Raw genomic sequence first — 18,024 nt, 5'->3', positions numbered from 1 at the left:
GAATGGGATAACTCCCTCTGGAATGGGTTAACTCCCTCTGGAATGGGTTAACTCCCTCTGGAATGGGTTAGCTCCCTCTGGAATGGGTTAATTCCCTCTGGAATGGGTGAACTCCCTCTGGAATGGGTTAACTCCCTCTGGAATGGGTTAATTCCCTCTGGAATGGGTTAATTCCCTCTGGAATGGGTTAGCTCCCTCTGGAATGGGTTAGCTCCCTCTGGAATGGGTTAGCTCCCTCTGGAATGGGTTAATTCCCTCTGGAATGGGTTAACTTCCTTTGCTTTGGCTCTTCCCTCGATTCCATGTGCACACACTACAGGAGAACACCGAGGACAGGCAGGTTTGGCTCACGGATGGAGGAAGGTTGTGATGGTGGCAGTAAAACTCCTTTTGTTGCTGCTAATTTTACTCTTTAATTTTTCATTTCAGATTCCCCATTGACATTGTTGTGTATTTTCCCCCCTGCTCCAGGCCCTGCTCGGGATATTCCCATGGGTGAGGCTTTCTGGGATCCCTGACTGGAGTCCTGGGAAGGGATGGGTGCAGGTGTCGGAGCTGACACACCCCAGGGAGCAGCAGGTGACCCCCAGCCAGCCTGGGAGGAGCATTCCCAGCACAGGGGCAGTGGCACAACCCCTCCTGTCCGAGTCCTGGGGCTGTTCCCAACCGAGAATCCCAAAGCCCAGACCGTGCCCAGCTGCTGCTGCTTCAGAGGTGCCAGGGTCCAGCCTGGTTATCCCTGACAGCAAAATGGGAAAAGACAGGGAAAGCCCCTGCAGGTGTTCCCAGGGGATCCCAGTGCCCCGGAGCAATGGCCAGGGGCTGAGGGACAGCTGGCTCCGGGATCACCTGCACCATTCCCACCCAAAATCCCACAACCCACGGGCACAGCCAGGGATGTTCCACTTCTCTAAGAATTCCCAAACCTTCTCTCCCTGGCTGTGGGACCTGGGGAGCTGCAGACCCAGGGAAACCTCCGGGACCCTCCACCCCTGATAATTTCCCATATTCCCAGCTCACAGTTCCTGCCCAGGTGATGGCAAACCAGGAAAGTTCTCAGCCAATTGTTCCCAACAGCGACCATTTAACATCCTCGAATCCGGTTTCATGTTTTCCAAGGTATTTTTTAACACATCCACGTCTGCATCTGTGTTTAGTGGCAGTGCCAGCCCTGGAGGGGACAGGGGGCTCACACAGGGAGCAGACAGGACAAGGCTGAGGGTGAATGGGGCAGCTGAGAGCAGAGCCAAGGAAATCCAGGAAAAATCTGAGTAGGAAATGTCCGGGAGGTTGGTTTGCTGTTGGTAGTGAGCGCTTGGAGTGTAGAGGTGTTGCTTGGTTAAAACCCCTTGCAGGGCCTGAAGGGGCTCCAGGAGAGCTGGAGAGGGACTGGGGACAAGGGATGCAGGGACAGGACACAGGGAATGGCTCCCAGTGCCAGAGGGCAGGGCTGGATGGGATCTTGGGCAGGAATTGTTCCCTGGCAGGGTGGGCAGGCCCTGGGATAGAATTCCCAGAGCAGCTGGGGCTGCCCCTGGATCCCTGGCAGTGCCCAAGGCCAGGCTGGATGGGTTTGGAGCAGCCTGGGACAGTGGGAGCTGTCCCTGCCGTGGCAGGGGTGGCTCTGGGTGGGCTCTGAGTCCCTTCCCACCCAGGCCAGTGGTGCTGGGAGCCCTCTCTGCTGTAATTGAACCACCCGATGCAATCAGAAATGTTTCTGTACAGATTGTGTGCAGAGCTCTGCTGGGGAATGCAAATCCAGGGAAATGAACCCCACCCTGAAATGGGATCAGCTGAGGGCAGGGCTCAGGGGAGGCCATGGCTCCCAGGGGGGATCAGGGTGTTTATTCCCAGGAACTGCTCATGGATGAGGGATGGGACACGGGGGCTCCGTGTCCCCCTGGCCAGGCAGAGCCTGTCCCACAGCAGCAGGGCTGGGGACAGGTCCCGGAATGGCACAGGGGGTGACGGAGCTGTGGCCTCACCACCCACCCTGGCAGAGTTCAGACATAAATGAACACAGCAAGTCCCACCCCAGCATGAGGAAGAACTTCTTTCCCTGGAGGTGGAGAGCCCGGAACAGCTGCCAGGAGCGGGTGTGGGTTTCCCTCTCTGGGGACATCCCAACCCCTCTGGACACATTCCCGTGTCCCCTGCTCCAGGCTGGACTGGCTGATGTCCAGAGGTCCCTCCTGTGATTCTGTGAACTGGTGGGATGTCACAGCTAGAATTCCCAAAGGAAATTGGGGATGTTGTGTGCAGCTGCAGCTCCCTGCCCGTGCCGCTCCCTCCCCATCCCTTTGGAAGCGCACAGAGCCGGGGCTGATCCCGGCAGGCAGGGCAGGCCCAGCTCGTGCCCACGGGACTTTTGGACAGGATTGGGATCCCCGGATCCCCGGGAGCTGCCCTGGCCCTGGATCCCCGGGGGGATCCCCAGCGGGACCTGCCGGGCACCACCACCCAACCCCAAAAGGCACCATTTGCAAACCGTGGCATCGCAAACCAAAACTCAAAAAATAACAAACCCCCCAAAAAAAAAGCTTTTTTTGCCAAGCCTCTCCCTGGCTGACTCCAGGTGATTCAGTGGAATTAGTGGGTGACAGCGGGTCAGGATCCCGTGGCACAGGAGGTGTCACCTGCTGGTGGTGGCTGTGTCCCCTCCCTCACTCCCCCTCCCCGGGCAGGGCACTCGCTCATCACTTCGGTTTTCTACCTGTGAGTACTGTATCCAGTTCAGAACCAACAGCTTCCTTTAGTAAAGATTTTACCATTTTATAAAAGACATGTTTAATTATGATGGAGATGGCTGTATTGTAATTAATATTTTGAGATAATTGTGATTTTGAGCTTAAATTATATACAGAAATGGTCATTTTTGTATGTGTTCAAAGATTGCTATATTCCAGATGACTGTACTTTTCAGTTGAATTCCAGTATCCATGTAAATAAAGCTGAATGAGGAAATATTTACTACTTTATTAACATAGATTGTGAATGTACTTCATGTTTTTTGCAGTATAAAGACTTACTGAACTTGAAAGCTGCTTCATTTTATGTGCAAAAAGGTACTTCAAAAATTCTATTTTAAATCTATTGATTGAGTGCAATCAGCTCCTGTCCCTTGGCACATGCAGGTTGTCCCCTCCCCGTGCGTGTGGGGTTGCTGCATTTTGCAGATGCTTCTGTGCAGAGGGAGCCCAGGGACTGAACCCATGCTGTGCAGTGCAGCAGAGCCATTTTCGGCTTTGCTGTACCCACCTTTTTCAGTATTTCCAAAAAAAAAAGTGTTTTGAATAACATTAAAAAGTCTCTTTATTGTATAAATAATAAAAACGTCACCTTATTGTAAGGCTGTCGGGTGGTTTGGTTTTTTTTGTTCTTTTTTTTCTGGCAGAAAGGAGGTTTCAGAGGGTGGGGAAGTGCTGGGAATGAGCCTGGAAAATTGGGCAGTTCCCAGCTGGGGCTCCCCTGGTCCAGCTGCAGCCACTGGGAGACATCAAATATGGAAAGGGAGCGATGGAAATGGGGAAGAAAACTCAGGTTTGGTGACTTTTGGGGCAAACGTATGGAAGGAGAAATGCATGGAAGAAATGGATGAAAGGACAGTGGAAGGACAAAATGTATGGAAGGATAAATGCATGGAAATGCAAATGTATGGAAGGAGAAATGCATGGAAAAAATGGATGAAAGGACAAATGGATGAAAGGACAAATGCATGAAAGGACAAATGCATGAAGGACAAAGTGTACAGAAACAAAAGGGGGCAGGGGGTGAGGGCAGCAGCATTCCAGCATCAAGGAGCTGCAGAAGTGTCCCTGGAGCTCCAGTGTCCCCTGCTGGCACTGCACGCAGGCACTGCCACCTATTTCCCACAGGACAGATCCCACCCTTCCCATTCCCACTCCCCCAGACCCCTTTCCCAGACAGGTCAGTGCCTCCCACTTCCCTGCAGCCAGGACCAGCTCCTGCTCCCTCCTTGGGGACCACGGGCAGGTGGAGCCCCCTGAGCCACCCCTGCTCCAGCTGGGAGGCAATTCCCACACCTGGAGAGCTGAGGTGAGCTCAGAGTGTTTCATGTTTATCTGGACACGTTCAAAACCTCAGAGCTTTAGTGTGGACCTGTGTCAAATCCTGCTGTGCTACAGAACCTCCAGGGCTGTGCCCATGAGAGATCCTGAGGTCCTGGAGCATGTCCAGGGCAGGGAACGGAGCCGGGAAGGGGCTGGAGAATCCCTGAGGGAGCTGGGAAGGGGCTGGAGAATCCCTGAGGGAGCTGGGAAAGCTCAGCCTGGAGCAAAGGAGGCTCAGGGGGAATTTCTGGCTCTGCACAAGTCCCTGGCAGGAGGGGACAGCCGGGGGGATTTGGGATCTGCTCCCAGGAACAGGGACAGGAGGAGAGGGAACGGCCTCAGGCTGGGCCAGGGGAGCTCAGGGTGGGAAGCAGCAGGAATTTCCCCATGGAAAGTGAGGCCAGGCCCTGGAAGTTGGTGGAGCCCACAGGGCAGCACTGTCACTGTTTCAGGTAGCACTTGCAGGCCCCTGGAAGGGTGTTTGAAGAAGAGAAGTTCCCAATGCTCCTGTCTACAAAGCTCAATTCCAGCTCAAGGACCCAAAGCAGACGTCCAAGGGAACATTTATTGTCTCCATGCAGCACCAGCCCCTCTGACCCAGGTGAGCCCTGCACACACCTGGGGCACCTCTCACCCCCTCACAGCTCAAGCACTCCACCTCACTCACACCTGGGCAGTTCTGGGGACAGCAGTGACACAAGATAAAAAAGGAATACAAAACCCACAGTGCTCCCTTCTGCCTTTGGCCCCAAGGCTCTGATGGTGACGACTCTCCAGAGCCCAGCTCAGCTGCAGGAAGCACCGTGGCTGTGCTGAAGGCAGCTTTCCCTGCTGTCCTTTATTGCAAACAGAGGGTGGGATGCTGAAATCCCTGCTGGAACATGCAGAGGGCAGGGAATGTTCCACACCTGGGTTTTTAACACTGCAACAAAGGCTCGTGGCCGGGCAGACTCCCAGCCAGGAGCAGAAGGATGGGGGCAGTGGAGCCCAGGGCTGCTGGTGGGACGGGGGGGAGCAGCCTGCTCCTGTGGGGCTGGAATGTGGCTCTGCAGGTGTTCCAGCAGTGCAGCCCTGCCCTTGGCCAGGCCAGGCTCAGGTGGGAATGCCAGGCCAGGCCCAGGAGCAGTGCCCAGGCTCAGGGCTCAGGTGGGAATACGGCTCCGCAGGTACTCCAGCACGGCAGCCGTGCCCTTGGCCAGCACGGCGGCGCGGGGCGTGCGGAACGGGTTCCCTTCCAGCAGCAGGCTCCTGCAAACGGGGATTAGTTACTGGGGTAAAACTCCTTGTGCCAGCACACTCATCCACTGCACACAGATTTCTGAGGCCTTTGAAATTCCTGGGTAATTCCCCTTCTGTCCTGATAAAGGAGTTTGGGTTTCTGCTTCCCTCATCCTCAGCAGCTGAGCTTTGAGACAGCTGAGTCTTAATTTATGCTGATACATCAGTGGGGGTGTAGCACACACCCCACTGCTGCAGCCTCTGCCAGGAGGAGCGAGGAGAACTTCTGGAATATAGAAACAGAATTCCAGAGTGGCTCAGGCTGGAAGGAAGCAGCTGGTCCAACCTCCCTGCTCAGTGGGAGCAGAGGAAATGTCATCCCCACAAAGGCTCCACCACGAGCTTCACACAACCCACAGACCCCAAACATCTGTTCTAAATGATGAAACAACTCCCACAACTCTCTGCAACATTGAGAAATTAGGGAAGAGATTATGGAAGAAACTGCCCTGTTCTACAGACAGTCAGAGGGACACTTTTAGGCCACTGGGTGCTTTTTCCTCTGGCAAACATTCCCTGAAGGACTCAGACAGAAAATGTGTTTGTAAGCAGGCCCCCATGACCCCACACACCTGAGGTTCTCACAGTTGCCCAGCTCTGGGGGCACCTGGAGGAGGTCATTGTTCTGCAGGTCCAGCGTTCCCAGCCTGTCCAGGGCCTTCAGCTGCACGGGGTCGATGGATCCCACTTGGTTGTTGCTGAGCAGGATGGTCTCCAGGGCTGGGAGGTGATACAGGACACTGGGAAACACCTTAAACCTTCAGTGAGAGAGAGGTGGGATAGTCAGAAACAAGGCATTCAAAAGAGGAGCACTTCATCCCAGCTCGCTGAAGCGGCTCCTTGTTCTCACATCACAGGAAAGTTGTGTCAAATTCAGCCCAGCTCTCTTTTTATTATTGTATTAAAAAAAAAAAATCTGAAGAGTTGCTCACCTATTAAAAGCAAGATTTATTGTGTGCAGGCTTTTCAGTGCCTCCATTTCCTCAGGCAAGGCTGTCAGAACATTGTTTCTGTTATTAAAGAAAAACAAACAACAAGCACTAAACTTAGTTGGGGGTTTGGCTGAGAATTCCCAGATCAGCTGCACAGTCTGGGGCCAGTTCACTGCCTCATAAAAGGGGCAAGAGCATGCCAGGGATTCCCATTTCTGCCAGGAGGACACTCCAAGCCTGTCCTCTAAAGATTCCCAAGTATTCCCAAGCAACCACCAACTGCACAAACCTGCCTGGAAATTTAGCTCTGTGTTTCCAGAGGAAAGCTTATCAAAGTGCCCAGCCCCTGGAGCCAAAGTCAATCAGTCAGGTTATTATTATTTATTATTATTATTTAAAGCTCCCCAAAATCAATGGATTGAGCTAATCCTGATTGAAACAATGCCAGGAGCATTTCTCAGGAATCACAGGAGGCAAGGTGACAACAAGGAACCATCTCTTGCCTCTCTTTCTGGCAGTGCAACAAAACCTGCACCTTCCCTGTCCTAATTCCCAGGATTTTTTGGTGTGGTTTTCTTCTGGGGGATGGTGGGAGCGTTTTGAAATAGCAACATCTCAGAACCTTTCTCTGACTGAGGATCTCTCCCCCAGCACAGCTCAGAACTGGTCCATTTCTTCCTGTGTCTTCTTTATCGAGGCCCAAATTTAGGCCACGTCCTGTTGCAGCTCAGCCACGGAGGAAGATTGGGAGTGAGAGCTGATTTCAGCACTGCCATCCCACTGGAACAGATGGCTGTTTTGGGGAGGGAGGCAGGGAAAGAAGCTCCCAGGCAAGGAATTGCAGCACACATCACCAACCTGAGATCCAAATGTGTTAATTTCTGGAGCAGGCACAGCTCTGAGGAAATGGAGGAGATTTTGTTGAAGCCCAGGCTGACATCACAAACGGAGTCTTTCAGCTCCACCAGCCTGAAGCACAAAAGGAAGATGCTCTCGTTATGGAAGCTCATGGTTGCTTTGTAAGTTTTTAAAAAACCTGGTTTATTCTACAAATCAAGGACATGTTGTGTTTTTTCTGAAGGGATTTTGGGGAGGTCATGCTACCTGTGAGAGCTGCTCCTCCTCCAGCCTTGGGGTAAAACAAAGCTCCAACCATTTACCTACAGTTACTGCATTTTCTCTCACAAATGCTGCTACCCAAAGCCTCCTCAGTAAATGCAGTCAGGAGCTATTTCAGAGACCACAGGTGACATCACTGCCACCTCCTGCCCTAGAGATGCTTTAACACTCCTTCTTCTGCAGCCATAAAACATGACAAAAAATCCTACTTTTTCCCATCTTTTGTTTCTGTTCTCCTGTTGTGCTGTTACAAATTCTGGGAGTATCTGCTGCTGCATTGATTTATTGTACTAACATAATAAAGCACATAATAGCTTTGGTGTAAAGGCTTTAACAGCTCTAAAAGTTCTCTGCTGAACCCCTCAAACAGAATCTCTGGCTTAGCCCTAAAACAAAAGGCAATTAAATGAGAAAACACTCCTGTGTCCTGTCTGGATTGGCATGGAATTCTGAGGCACACCTATCCCAGGGAATTCAGCAGCCCCTCACACAGTGACAAAGCATGGGATGCACAAGCAGCAGCTCCCAAAACTGAGCCTGAGAATCCTTTTTGTCCCTTTGGGACTGCACCTCCCTGATCTGCCTGTGCCAGCGCTCCAGTGTTCCCCACACCTGGGAATAAATTCAGCTGTCCTCAAAAACCAGTGTGGGTGATTTTTTTGGGGCTGCCAGAGACCCAGCAACCTTCTTCCTGACACAGAGGGATTATTTGTTCCCAGCAGTGCCAGGGAAAGCTTTTCCTTGGCTGTGGCTGGCCCCAGGGACTGCACAGCCCCACCTGGGCACCGGTGCATCCTCACGCTGAGATTTGTGTGCACAAACAGCTCAGGGGGAGAACAGGATGCTGAGAACAAAGGCAGGAGAGCAAATCCCAGTTGGGAATGGCCTTCCCAGCAGTACCTTGGGGGGATCTCCCTGAGCTGGTTCTTGCTGAAGTTCACGGTGGCCACGGGATTGGCGCCCACAGCGTCGAACACGGCCTCGGGGATCTCTGCAGCCTGCTTGTCACTGGGACAGGAGTGACACCAATTAACCACTGCCTGCTAATTAACAGGGCATTTCCACCTTCTTTCAGAGAACATAAAGAGCAGAACAGAGGGAACAGCTGTGGAAAGCTCCCAGCACTGCCACATGTCCACAATGTCACCAAACACAATTTTTTTCCCTTTCCCAACCCTTCCAGGTCCATTTAAGGAATAACTGAGCAGTTATTCCTCCTACAAGATGTTCAAGTGAAAATCGTAAAGAGTTTCAAAGGTACTAAAAGCACCTGCTGGGATTTAGCATTTCAATGAGTTACTGCAGAATATCAATACAAAAAAAACATTTCAAATCCCAGTCTAAATTCCCAAGCACAGGAATTCAAGGGGAAAATGCCCAGAAGCAGCTTGTGGACAGCTTGGTGTATAATGAAGGTGGGGAAAAAAACCACAGGCATAAAACAGGACGGTGTTCTCACAACTTCAGGAATGGGTAATATTCCCAAATACCTGTATTCCAGTAATTTCAGTGTGGTTATGGCGTGGATGTTGACCTTGGACTGGCTGGGAAGAGTCATGGCTGTCACAGGAGGCTCTTCATTGGGGCCAGGTGCATCATCTGGGGACAGCAGAGGGATGCAGGGACACAGCTGAGCTGCTCTGAGTGGCCCCAGGCAGCTGCCACCACCCCTCTCCAATCCTGCTCCACTCTGGCTCAGCTCAGGATCATCCAATCCAGATTATTTCAATCATTTCCTAATAAAGGTTTTTTACCATCTTGGATTTGGGGGTTCTCTTAGGGTGAAGGAGGGAGAAGGGCTGGAGATGTGCTGGTGGCAGCTGCTCTGCGAGACTCTGCTCTGTGGGGTGGGGAGCTGGGAACTGCAAAAACCACGGAATTCTGACTGGAAATGATGACCTAGAGCAGCTTTGTCCACACCAGCACATCTGGCCACAATTTCAGTAAAATAATTAATATTTACAAACCCTCCTCTATGAAGTTCCTTCTGATTACTCCCCACAATCCACGTGAAAAAGCTCCTGCACACCTGAAATGGGAATTCCCATCCAGCTGAGCAGGGTGAGTTGGGTTTTGTAAAGGATAATCCTCAATTCAGAATGTTTATAATTCAGTATTAGATAATAGGATAAGAAAAAGAAACAGAAATATCACAGCAAACCGTCGAGTAAAGGAAATTATTACTGCAGGATAACTGGGGCCACCTGGGTTTAAACAACCACCCTCCCTAAATTCTAATTTACTTTCATTTCTCAGAACATTCTCCTTAAAATGAAGTGGAAGAAAGCAACATACCTTGGATTTTGCTTCTCAGGTATTTCAGCAGTTCCTGGGTGCCTTTCTTTAAAAAAGAAACAAACCCCAAGTCACTCAGCAGTATTTCTGCAGCTGGGGGGACAATGCAGAAGGACAATGCCAGCACAGCCCACAGCACCCCTGACTAAAAATCCCACTGAAAATCCCACAGCAGCTTGGGAACTTGCTTAGTTAGAATTCTGTTTATTCCAGATGAAAATTTCAACAGATTTTAACAGCTCCAAAGATTTCCCTCAATCCTCTCACAGCAACTTCCAGTGGTCAGACACAGCACAAACCTGTGAAGCCCAAACTCCTCTGCACTGTTGGTTTTAGGGGAAAGGCAGGTTTGGGGTATGATTTTACAGGTTTGGGGTATGATTTTACAGGTTTGGGGTATGATTTTACAGGTTTGGGGTATGATTTTACAGGTTTGGGGTATGATTTTACAGGTTTGGGTAAGATTTTACAGGTTTGGGGTATGATTTTACAGGTTTAGGGTATGATTTTAAAGGTCTGGGGTACGATTTTACAGGTCTGGGGTATGATTTTACAGGTTTCAGAAGCAGGGACTGACCTGAAGTGCTGGATGTGAATGAACAATTCTCATTCCAGCTGACACAGCCTAAGACTGGATGAAGACAGAGGGATAAAGGGAACGTGAATGTTGGAAAGGAAGGAACTGTCACAAGGAGACAGGCAGGGAGAGTGGGGCTGTGCTGGGCATGGCAAGGGAAGCCAACAAGGAACAAGCTGGGAAGTTGTGAGGGAAAGGTGAAGGTCTGAAATCTCAGTGACAGACATGTGGGGAGGAAAGCAGAGAGCAAGGCAAAGCTCCAGAGGCAAGTAACAGCACAGGAGTTAACAAAAGCACACCAGGATTTACCAGGAATCAACTGGAAATTCATCAAGAACCAGGAATGGGGTTGGGACTGGAATGAGAGGCCTGAGGAAGAGAAAGTGAGCTGGGCAGGGCTGGAGAAGAGAAGATTCTGCTGCTCCTCTACACTCACCCCAGTCCTTTATCTCAGTATCCACCTGCTCCAAGCAGTGCCTGGGGAGCCCTAAAGCTCCTCCATCAATTGGTCCTCTAAACCAAGTGGAAAAAATCCAGCCAGGCAGAGAAAATTGCAGCCACACGAATTTATAGTGTTGGTGATGGATCCAGGCAGCACAAATAGAGCATGGCCTGACAGACTCCTCGTGCCTGGCCTTTGCTCCAGGTGGGAAATACAGCCCAGGAGTGACAACTGCAGCTGAAGCAGCAAATCCTCAGTAATCCAGGGAACAGCAGAACTCCAGCAGCCCTGACCCAGACTCCTTTCCAGGAGCACTTTGGAAAGGGCTCATTAACTCCGTGCACACTGTGCTCCCTCAGCCAGGCACACAAGGGTTTCCCTCTCCTGGCAGATGTTACAGATTTCACTGCAGCACAGACTTGTCAGTTCTGCTTATTTCTGGAGCATCCCAGGGCTTTGGGAACATTGATTTTACAACCCTGGCAAAGGCACAGAAGTAGGAATGTACAGCACCACTGAGGAGAGGGGCCTGCCAGGGAAAAAAGAACAGGGAAATTCTGCAGCAGGAGTGGTGCCCACACTCCAGTCTCCCTGCTGCCCTAAGGACTCCTTTTCTCAGGAACAACTCACACCCTCCCTTTGCTGCCTCCCTGCAAGAGAAGAGAGAACTGAATCCTAGATCCTTAATTGAGACAAGACCTTAAATCCCATCCCATTCCACCCCAGCCATGGCAGGGACAGCTCCCACTGTCCCAGGCTGCTCCAAACCCATCCAGCCTGGCCTTGGGCACTGCCAGGGATCCAGGGACAGCCCCAGCTGCTCTGGGAATTCCATCCCAGGGCCTGCCCACCCTGCCAGGGAACAATTCCTGCCCAATATCCCATCCAGTCCTTGACCAAAGTCCCTCTCCAGCTCTCCTGGAGCTCCTTCAGGCCCTGCAAGGCCACACTGAGGTCACCCCAAAGCTTCTCCTCTCCTGGTGAACATTCCCAGCTCTCCCAGCCTTTCCTCCCAGCAGAGCTGCTCCATCTCTCTGCTCATCCTGGTGCCTCCTCTGGACCCTCTCCAGCAGCTCCAGCTCCTTCCTGTGCAGATGTTCAGACAACACCAAACCCCAGTGCTTACTTGCAGCAGGTCTCTCCGAATGGTTCTCAAAGGATTTCCCTCCAGCGCCAGGAATTTCAGCTGAGGGAGGTTCCCCAGGGTGTAAGGCAACCTGCAGAGGGAAAGAACTGATTCCACATGTGCTCCAAAACAGCTGCTAAAGAACGTGCAATGGCTGGTCAGAGGGCATCAGAGGGATCCTGAAGCTCAGGTTCAAATGAAAAGATGCAGGATCCCAGATTAACTTAAAATGGAAAAGCTTTCCCAGACCAGCAAGTCCAAGCTATGCCTGATGTCCACCCTGTCCCCAGCCCAGAGCTCTGAGTGCCACCTTGGGCACCTCCAGGGATGGGCACTCCAAACCTCCCTGGGCAGCCCCTGCCAAGGCCTGACCCCCCTTTCCATGGGGAAATTCCTGCTGCTGCCCACCCTGAGCCTCCCCTGGCCCAGCCTGAGGCCGTTCCCTCTCCTCCTGTCCCTGTTCCTGGGAGCAGATCCCAAATCCCCCCGGCTGTCCCCTCCTGCCAGGGACTTGTGCAGAGCCAGAAATTCCCCCTGAGCCTCCTTTGCTCCAGGCTGAGCTTTCCCAGCTCCCTCAGGGATTCTCCAGCCCCTTCCTGGCTCCCTCAGGGATTCTCCAGCCCCTTCCCAGCTCCCTCAGGGATTCTCCAGCCCCTTCCCAGCTCCCTCAGGAATTCTCCAGCCCCTTCCCAGCTCCCTCAGCTGCTCCTCACAGCACTTCCAAGTCACACCTAAGCCATGGGCAGAACACAGAACATTTGACAAGTCCCAGTTTGATCACACACAATCTCACAACACACAGAGGGTTCCTGACTGAGTCATTCCTTAAGTGCCCTTCCCACAGGAAGGAAGGAAGGAGCTGCCAGCACCCAGCCCCAGCCCAGGTGCCATTATTACCTACTGATGTCATTGTTGGCCAGGTCGAGTCTCTCCAGCTTCTGCAGCACCGTGATCTCCTCGGGCACTGCCTTGATCTTGTTGTCCCTGAGCTCCAGCACGCACAGGGAGCTCAGCTGTTTCAGGTTCTCTGCATTCAGGATTTCAATCTGATTCTCCCCAGCGTGTAATTCCTACAGGGACAAAGAGCACCACAACTGTGGTAAAATTACTTTATAACTTATCTCCTAAATCATGACATCAGCAGTCACCGGTATGATGATGTGGAGAATATGGACATCTTGATTCCCTTTCATCTGCTTACAAAATACCTGGATAAAACCTGATTATGTTAAAAGGAAAAACAGGAATTTACTCTGTAGTTATGAAAAAAAACCCGATAATGAACAAAGTGAATTTATCCAAAAAATGCTCCCATAGATTAAAAAAAAAAACCTGTTGCAGGCAATATTAGATCCAGCTTTCAGTCATTCGTCCCCTAAACACTTTTTATTTTCCAAATCTGGAAAGTCCTGCAAACTCATTTTTCAAAAGGCTGAATAATGAGGACAGTAAGAGAAGCTGCATGTGGGGATGCATTAAACAGAGTTCTAAACACAGAGCTGTCATCTGGTTTTGATCACAGCACCTCACAAAAGCTTGTGTTTAAAGTAACTGCCATTATTTCCAAGTTTACAGCAAATGCATTTCCAGCAGAGCAGCCATTCCAAGCTCACCTTCAGTAACCTGCAGGAGGGAAACTCTGGCAAGGAACGCAGTTTGTTTTTCCTCAGGTAAAGCTGCTCCAGGGATGCCATGGTTGCTAATTTAGGAGGTACCGTTTCCAGGTAATTTTTTGTACAATCCAGTTGCCTCAAGCCTGGGGAAGCCAATGTCCAGTGATAAATGGAAAGAGAAGATAAAACTACCTTTCTACAGCATCATAATTATCCTGGGGTTTAATGTAAAATAAACACCATAAATAAACAACATTTTTCCAAACGGATTCTCAAAGTAATAACTCAGATTTTCTTGAGGAAACAGTAACTTTTTAAGGATCTATTTTAAAACCCTGCAGTGTATTGCTGAGCATAAGCACAGCACTGGCTGTTTGGCATTTAATAACTCGAGGAAAGTGATTTACTTTTCATGGCACTGAGATCTGCAGGCAGCTCCTTGAGCTGGTTACAGGCCAGATTGAGCCGCACCAAATTCACCAGCAGAGCAAAACTGGTGGGGATGGCTGTGAGCTGGTTGTTGGACACATCCTGCAGATTGAAACAGAGAGAGAGACATGAGAGGTGTCCAAAACATCCCAGGAGTGCTGCTAGTGCAAAGTTAATTAGTGGCAGAACAGTAAAATTAGATGGCTGATAACTGACACAAGTGTGAGAGAAGAAACAACTCCCCCAGGACTGACAGATCACCGTGGATTTCAGCTTTCCCAAAATACATCAAACCAAGAACAAACTGAAAACAAACCCTACCATGCAATAACTGACATTAGAACAGTCACCGGAATATTCGCCGAGTTCTGCCACTGAACCCGAGGGATTTTTAAGTAGCGGTGGGAAAACACAGATCAATCCTTTCCAAAGAAAGAATCAGGTTTGAAGTTGTGCTTTACCAGCTCCTCCAAGGTGAGGAGCTGCCCCAGCCCCTCGGGCAGCTGGCTCAGCTCGTTGTGCTGCACCAGGAGGCTCCTCAGACGGGGCAGCTGCAGCAGCTCCTCGGGAAGGCTCCTCAGTTTGTTGTGGCTGGGGTGGAAACATGGAACACAAAGGGAAAAGACAAGAATTCAGGAGTTTTTAGGAATGTAACTGCACACAGAACATTTGTGTCCCACAGCCTGCTGGTCAGGACACTGCCACCTCTAAGGAAAACCTGGCCCCTGGGAACAATTCACTATCTTTATTTGTTCAAGAAGACTTTTAATCCTACTCTGAACTTACAACATTCCAGATGGATCCCAGGATTTTTTTTTGTTTTGTACTTCACACACACAGTGGTAGCATAACCTCTCCTTGTGCACAAATTTACAAAATTACCCCAGTAAACAGAAGATTCTGAACCTTCCAGCACAAACAAGATCTACACAGTTATTTACAATGTGCATTATTCATGACTGGAAATGTTTTATCCTCAGAACTGCCAGACTGAAGCAAATAAATACTTTGTGTATGATTATTCAGAATATCAGTGCTTGCACCTTCCAAGCAATTGTGACTTTGAATATTGGTGAAAACAATTTCAACAAACCCAAGGTCACCAGTTTTGATCCAAAACTGATAATATAACACATACAATATATCATAATATTCTGCAGTGAGTAATCCGGAATTAATTTTTTTAAAGAAAGGTTGATATCCTGCAATCTCTCACTCACACCTGAAAGTCACTGCAGCATTTCTCATGTTTGCTCTGCAACATGGCCTTACCTGACATCGAGTTTCTGGAGATTTTCAAGTTGCCCTAAAGCAGAAGGAAGTGATGTCAATTGATTGTCATGCACCTGTAAAAGAGAGGTTTTAGAACACAGTTACTAATTTGTACCTAGGGGTTTTTTTTCAGGCCTCCCCACTGTGAAGAATTCCTCCCCAACATCCCATCTATCCCTCTGGCAGTGGGAAACCATTCCCCCTTGTCCTGGCACTCCAGGCCCCTGTGAAATGAATACACCAGGGAAATGGAAAACAAAGAGCCAGGAGGTTTCCCCATGTCCTACATGGAAGTACCATCAGAGCACCAAGGGGTCCTCGCACTCACATCCAGCATGGTGAGGGCAGGCAGCAGCTGCACATCCTCCGAGAGGCTCTGCAGCTTGTTGGAGGCCAGGATCAGCTTGGTCAGGTCCGTCTGCTCCCACCAGCGGTCGGCAGCTCCGAAGGACAGGTTCTGCTGGGCTTCCTCCGGCGTGTCCAGGTTGATCCTCCACACGTGCTCGGGCACTGCAGCACAAACACAGCCATCAGCTGAACGCCGCAGGTGTTTGCTCCAGGATTTCACTGCCAGCGTGTGCTTTGTGAATAAAATCGTAGAGTGGTTGGGGCTGGAAGGAACCTTAGTGATCATCTAGTTCCAACCCTTCTGCCTTGGGGGATGACATACATAGAGATATATAAATATATATGGATATACACATAGGCATAGGCATATGTGTGTTTATCTATAAAAACATACATATATACATATATATATATATATATATATACATGCACACATATATATAATACACACATGCCTATAGTCACTCTACAGCCCATTTTGTTCTAGAGACATTTTTTACATTTATAATATATATATAAAATAGATTTTCTAATATATTACAAACATTTATAATACAGACACTGTGTTCTAGAGACATTTTTGCAGAGGTAACAACAACAAGCCGATGGAAACATGCCAGAAACAGACAAGAGTGAGCCGATGGCGAGCAGATGGCGCTCCCCGGGAGCCGCTCCCGCCCCGCCCGGACTCGCTGCCCGCAGCCCCGCGGGGTCCCGGGGGCTCGCCGGGAGCAGCAGCGCCGCCGAGGCTGAGGCTTCACGCACCGTGGGTGAGGCCGCGTCCCGCCAGGTTGAGCTGCCCGCTGCGCCGCGCCAACCGCAGCAGCCCCTGCGGCACCGCCGGCGCCGGCTCGGCCGCCCGCCCGAACCCCGGCCCCGCGCCGCCAGCGCCCGCCCGCGCCCGCCGGGCCGCCGCCATCCCCGAGCGGGGCCGGGCCCGGGCCGCGCTGGAGCCGCCCGCGGCTGGAGTCCCCCGGAGCCGGAGTCTCCCGGAGCCGCGGACGGTGCCGCCCGCAGCCGGAGCCGCCCGCCCGCCTCGCAGGCGGGGCCCCGCGGGCGGAGCCGGCCCAGCCCCGGCGCCGCCATTTCCCGCCCCGCCGTGCCGAAATGGAGCCCCGGACCGCGCTCCTCGGGGAGCTGTACACGGACACACGAGGGACAGCGAAGGAAACGGCGCTTTTACATCAGTTATTGGTTTTCCTTTCCCCCTCAGCACAGTGCGCAGCTACACTGCAGCCTCGTGGGGGGATGAGGGTGGCTGGGCTCGATGATCTTCAGGGTCTGTTCCAACCTCAGCAGAATCCCAGGATGGTTTGGGTTGGGAAGGACTTTAAAGCAGGGACATCTTCCACTCTCCCAGGTTGCTCCAAGCCCCAGTGTCCAGCCTGGCCTGGGACATCGCAGGGATGCAGGGCCTGCCCGCCCTGCCAGGGAACAATTCCTGCTCAACATCCCCTCTACACCAGCACATGGAACCTGCAGGTCCCACCAGCAGCTCCCAGGGAGAGGAACATGATGAGGAAGGAGTGCCAGTCCCGTGTTGAATTGTAACTCCCTTCACTCTGAAACAGCACATTTGTATCAAACACTCCCCTCTTTGAAAAATGCTTCTACGAGTAGTTCCATTGAAATAAAAAGTAATTAGTGAAGGTTTAAATACATCAGTCAAGTATGTGATCCCGGAAACTCACTTCAGGCACTTGCTCTTTACTAAGGATATTGGCCTCATTCATTTTTTACCAGTGTTCTTTAATTCCCCCCTTTTTTTCCCCCCTCTCTCACTGGAGGCAGAAACACACAGAAAATACTGGGTATTTCAACTGATTATTATTAAAAAATAGTGTTTAAAAACGGGTTTTAAGGACTTCAGAGGGTGAGTGCTCTGTGCCTCAGGTAAAAAACAATGTCAGTCTCATTCCTGTTATAAATTTGTATTGTGATATTGGCTTTCGCAGATGAATATTATATGTTAAATACTTTTTAGCTATGTATGTACTTTTTTTCTTGCTAACAAGTCTTAAGCTTAAAAGAATTTCCTAGGTACCAGGCAAGGAAACCCCAGAGGGCAAGGACAGTGGGGCTCAAACTCTTATCAAGAGAACAATAGAAGCCAAACTGTTATCAAAAAGCCAGTACCAGGACGTGGGCAGGGGGGAAAGATAAGCTCAGCTGCCCTCAGAAGAAGGATGAGGGGCCCAGACTCTTATCAACAACTGACCATCTGCAGAGAAAAGGAAACCAGACTCCAAAAGAATGCTGACCAGCAAGAATAATGATGACCAGCAAAAAAATTATGATGACAAGCAGAAACTGAGACTGTGCAGAAGCATGATCTAAGAAGGCGGAACCAGGGAGGGGACATGCTTGAATATGCATTAACCCCTCACAGCAAGGAGGGGATAAAAAGGAGATCCCTGGGATACCAGGTGTGCTCTTGGCAGCGCGCCAAGGCACCCGGCCGTTTTAACTCTTTGCTTTATTTCTTATGTCTCCTAATTGTCTTTTATTTATATTAAATTATTT

The 18,024-nt window shown here is 50.6% G+C and overlaps 1 protein-coding gene across 1 annotated transcript; it reads right to left on the bottom strand.

Annotated features, from left to right (window-relative positions):
* Positions 1-3,287: 3,287 nt before the first annotated feature.
* LRRC40 (leucine rich repeat containing 40) lies at positions 3,288-16,420 on the bottom strand. The gene is made up of 15 exons (XM_005521250.3): positions 16,267-16,420; positions 15,482-15,663; positions 15,154-15,227; positions 14,343-14,472; positions 13,860-13,983; positions 13,453-13,595; positions 12,737-12,909; positions 11,840-11,930; positions 9,695-9,740; positions 8,890-8,998; positions 8,300-8,407; positions 7,139-7,249; positions 6,281-6,358; positions 5,921-6,106; positions 3,288-5,318 (listed from the first exon to the last, which is right to left on the bottom strand). Exons 1-15 carry the CDS (start codon positions 16,418-16,420, stop codon positions 5,213-5,215), a joined length of 1,815 nt encoding a protein of 604 aa, XP_005521307.1. The 3' UTR covers positions 3,288-5,212.
* Positions 16,421-18,024: the final 1,604 nt, after the last annotated feature.

This window comes from Pseudopodoces humilis, chromosome 10, assembly GCF_049639895.1.
Source record: "Pseudopodoces humilis isolate 2021_Gansu_Grassland_sample_001 chromosome 10, ASM4963989v1, whole genome shotgun sequence".
NCBI classification, from domain to species: Eukaryota; Metazoa; Chordata; class Aves; order Passeriformes; family Paridae; genus Pseudopodoces; species Pseudopodoces humilis.
Note: the sequence above shows the minus strand (reverse complement) of the source record. Positions and strands in the feature narration are given on the sequence as shown.

Excerpts from the sequence above, each read along its gene's own strand:
- LRRC40 (XM_005521250.3), bottom strand. The coding sequence starts at position 16,420 with ATGGCGGCGGCCCGGCGGGCGCGGGCGGGCGCTGGCGGCGCGGGGCCG. Across the intron at positions 11,931-12,736 it reads GCCAACAATGACATCAGTAG|GTTGCCTTACACCCTGGGGA; the intron begins GTAATAATGGCA and ends TTCCCTCTGCAG. Across the intron at positions 8,408-8,889 it reads CTGAAATTACTGGAATACAG|TGACAAGCAGGCTGCAGAGA; the intron begins GTATTTGGGAAT and ends CTCCTGTCCCAG.